At 41.4% G+C, this 2240-nt stretch overlaps 1 protein-coding gene across 1 annotated transcript; it reads right to left on the bottom strand.

Annotated features, from left to right (window-relative positions):
- LOC149224736 (1-aminocyclopropane-1-carboxylate oxidase-like) lies at nucleotides 1–1895 on the bottom strand. The gene is made up of 4 exons (XM_089386234.1): nucleotides 1699–1895; nucleotides 1339–1580; nucleotides 808–1153; nucleotides 1–708 (listed from the first exon to the last, which is right to left on the bottom strand). Exons 1-4 carry the CDS (start codon nucleotides 1801–1803, stop codon nucleotides 400–402), a joined length of 1002 nt encoding a protein of 333 aa, XP_089242360.1. The 5' UTR covers nucleotides 1804–1895; the 3' UTR covers nucleotides 1–399.
- Nucleotides 1896–2240: the final 345 nt, after the last annotated feature.

The raw sequence follows: 2240 nt of genomic DNA on the forward strand, positions 1-2240 counted from the left end.
TTAAAATAGAATATGTAATCCAACTTTAATGATTAGAAATGGATGCACAGTTGCATCTCAATAAAGTATTCAAATTAAGTCTCCGTAACTGTTTACAGAATTTAAAAGAGGATATGTCATCAAAGTCCTTCGATATGAATATAGTCTGCACGATTTTAGTTTAACGCGCTTACTGGGGAGTGGAGATTCCAAAAGGTTAACAACCAACCTGCTGTATCCTAATTCCATTCCATACATCGACCCTAAATATTGCGATGGAGCTCGATAAGAAAATACACAGGAAAGAGCTCTATTTCCTATGTAGATTAATCTAATTCTAATTCTTTATTGAACATAAGTTTATAACCAGAACCAGTTGAAAGTGAAGCATTGCTGGGAGCTAGTATCTCCTCAAGAAGATTACTTCAGGGAACAGAGTGCTCTCATAGCCTCGAATCGCGGCTCTCTCTCGAGAAACTTCTGCTCACCATAGACTTTCATATAATCTTTTGAGACGAACTTTGGATAACTATAGCCACTTTGGGCATTCATATTATTAATGTCATTTTCATTGCCAGTCTGCTCTGTCGCCTTCATGATCAGCTGTGGAGCTGGAAACACCTCCGCATTGGTCGATGGGTTATAAAACGCTGCGACCGACATTCGATTCGCGTCCTTTTTAGCAAGCACGCGATGCCACATGCTCTTGCATTTCCCATTGGTCATCACCTGAATTGTATTCATTCGCAAACCCCATCATTAGTAATTACATAAGTCATATATACACCGAAAAACTATTTGATATTTGAATATATACAATTTATATACCTCCAGCTGATCGCCAATGTCGATAACGATTGCGTGTCGAATGGGTTCGACGTCGAACCAAGTGCCGTCCTTCAGAACTTGAAGGCCACCCACTTCATCATCTTGCAGTAGCAGAATGACTCCGCCAGCGTCCAAGTGGGGGCGCAGCCCATCGGCGAGTTCTGGCCTTGGGCATGGCGGGTAGTGAGCCATTTTTATGCCAAAGAAAGGGGCTTTGCCGTCGCCATTACCCCCTGCTATGGCTTCTTTCAGATATCCTTTCTCCAGTCCCAGATTTTCGCAGATTATATCTAATATTCTTTCCGCGAGTATCTTTACTTCCTCACTAAATTCTTTCATCGTCTCTCTGCAATATCCAACACATCACTGATGAGCATTATTTGTTCAAAACATTTTTACAATTTTCGAATATGTTCTACATTCATGAATAATAAAATAAACCCACAACTATCCATTATCACTGCTAGAAATAATAACCAGTGCATCAGCAAATTCATTTATCTAAATCGTCAAAATACAAAAATATTATACTTGAGATTGGTAGGCAGAGCAGGTGAGACTGTGTCATAAGTTTCATCCTGGAGGAAGAAGCCCGTTTCCCAGTCGGCATCTATTTTGGCAGTACCGAAATTCTTGCCTTGGGAGACAGCACTTTCAAGCATCCCTACAATCTCAGACTTCTGAAATTCTGCGTCCATGGAATTTTTGTAATGTTCCTTGAACAGCTCCTTCACTCGGTCGAGAAGAGCGTGAGGTATTCCGTGGTTCAGAAGCTGCATAATAACACATGACATACAATAAGAAGTGATAATATAGCAGAAAAATAAAGTTTACAAACGATTGTACTTGAGTTAATGAAAAATATAGGATGGGAATTAATGGGGGAATCACCTGAAAGAAGCCCCATTCTTGGCAGGCATTTTGTATCTTGGCCATCGTCACTTCCCTCTCTTCTCCATTCAACATCTTCTTCATGTCAATCACGGGGACTGCCATCTTTGATAAATCACAAACAGAAAAGCAGAAAAACAGCGTATTGGCGAGCTGTGTATACTTCCAACAGCGGACTCGATGAGGAATCGAAGAGCCAGGGCACCCTATATATATAGGAGTTATTCGTTGTAGAAGCGTGAAGCTCCCTGGCGCTTTATCGGACATGTCGGTATTTTGGACGGAAGTGGACAATAGGGAGCCGTGTGTTGATCGGTATTTGGCGCAGAGTCAATACTGCGACCTGCATCAGATTCTCCTTCGATCACGTAAGGATCTGAGTGCGTAGTTAATTATGATGCGAGTATCTCACTGCACTACCTCTGCCGCCCACAGGTTTAATGAAGACAAGTTTCAGAAATCGATGGGCTATTGTCCAAAAACGTCGGCGTGCTGTTGGCAACTACTTTTGTTTTCATCTTTGTACGCTTTTAGAGAATATT

This window comes from Pinus tabuliformis, chromosome Q (genome assembly GCF_031772625.1).
Source record: "Pinus tabuliformis cultivar Carrire ecotype Pingquan chromosome Q, CPIR1, whole genome shotgun sequence".
NCBI lineage: Eukaryota > Viridiplantae > Streptophyta > Pinopsida > Pinales > Pinaceae > Pinus > Pinus tabuliformis.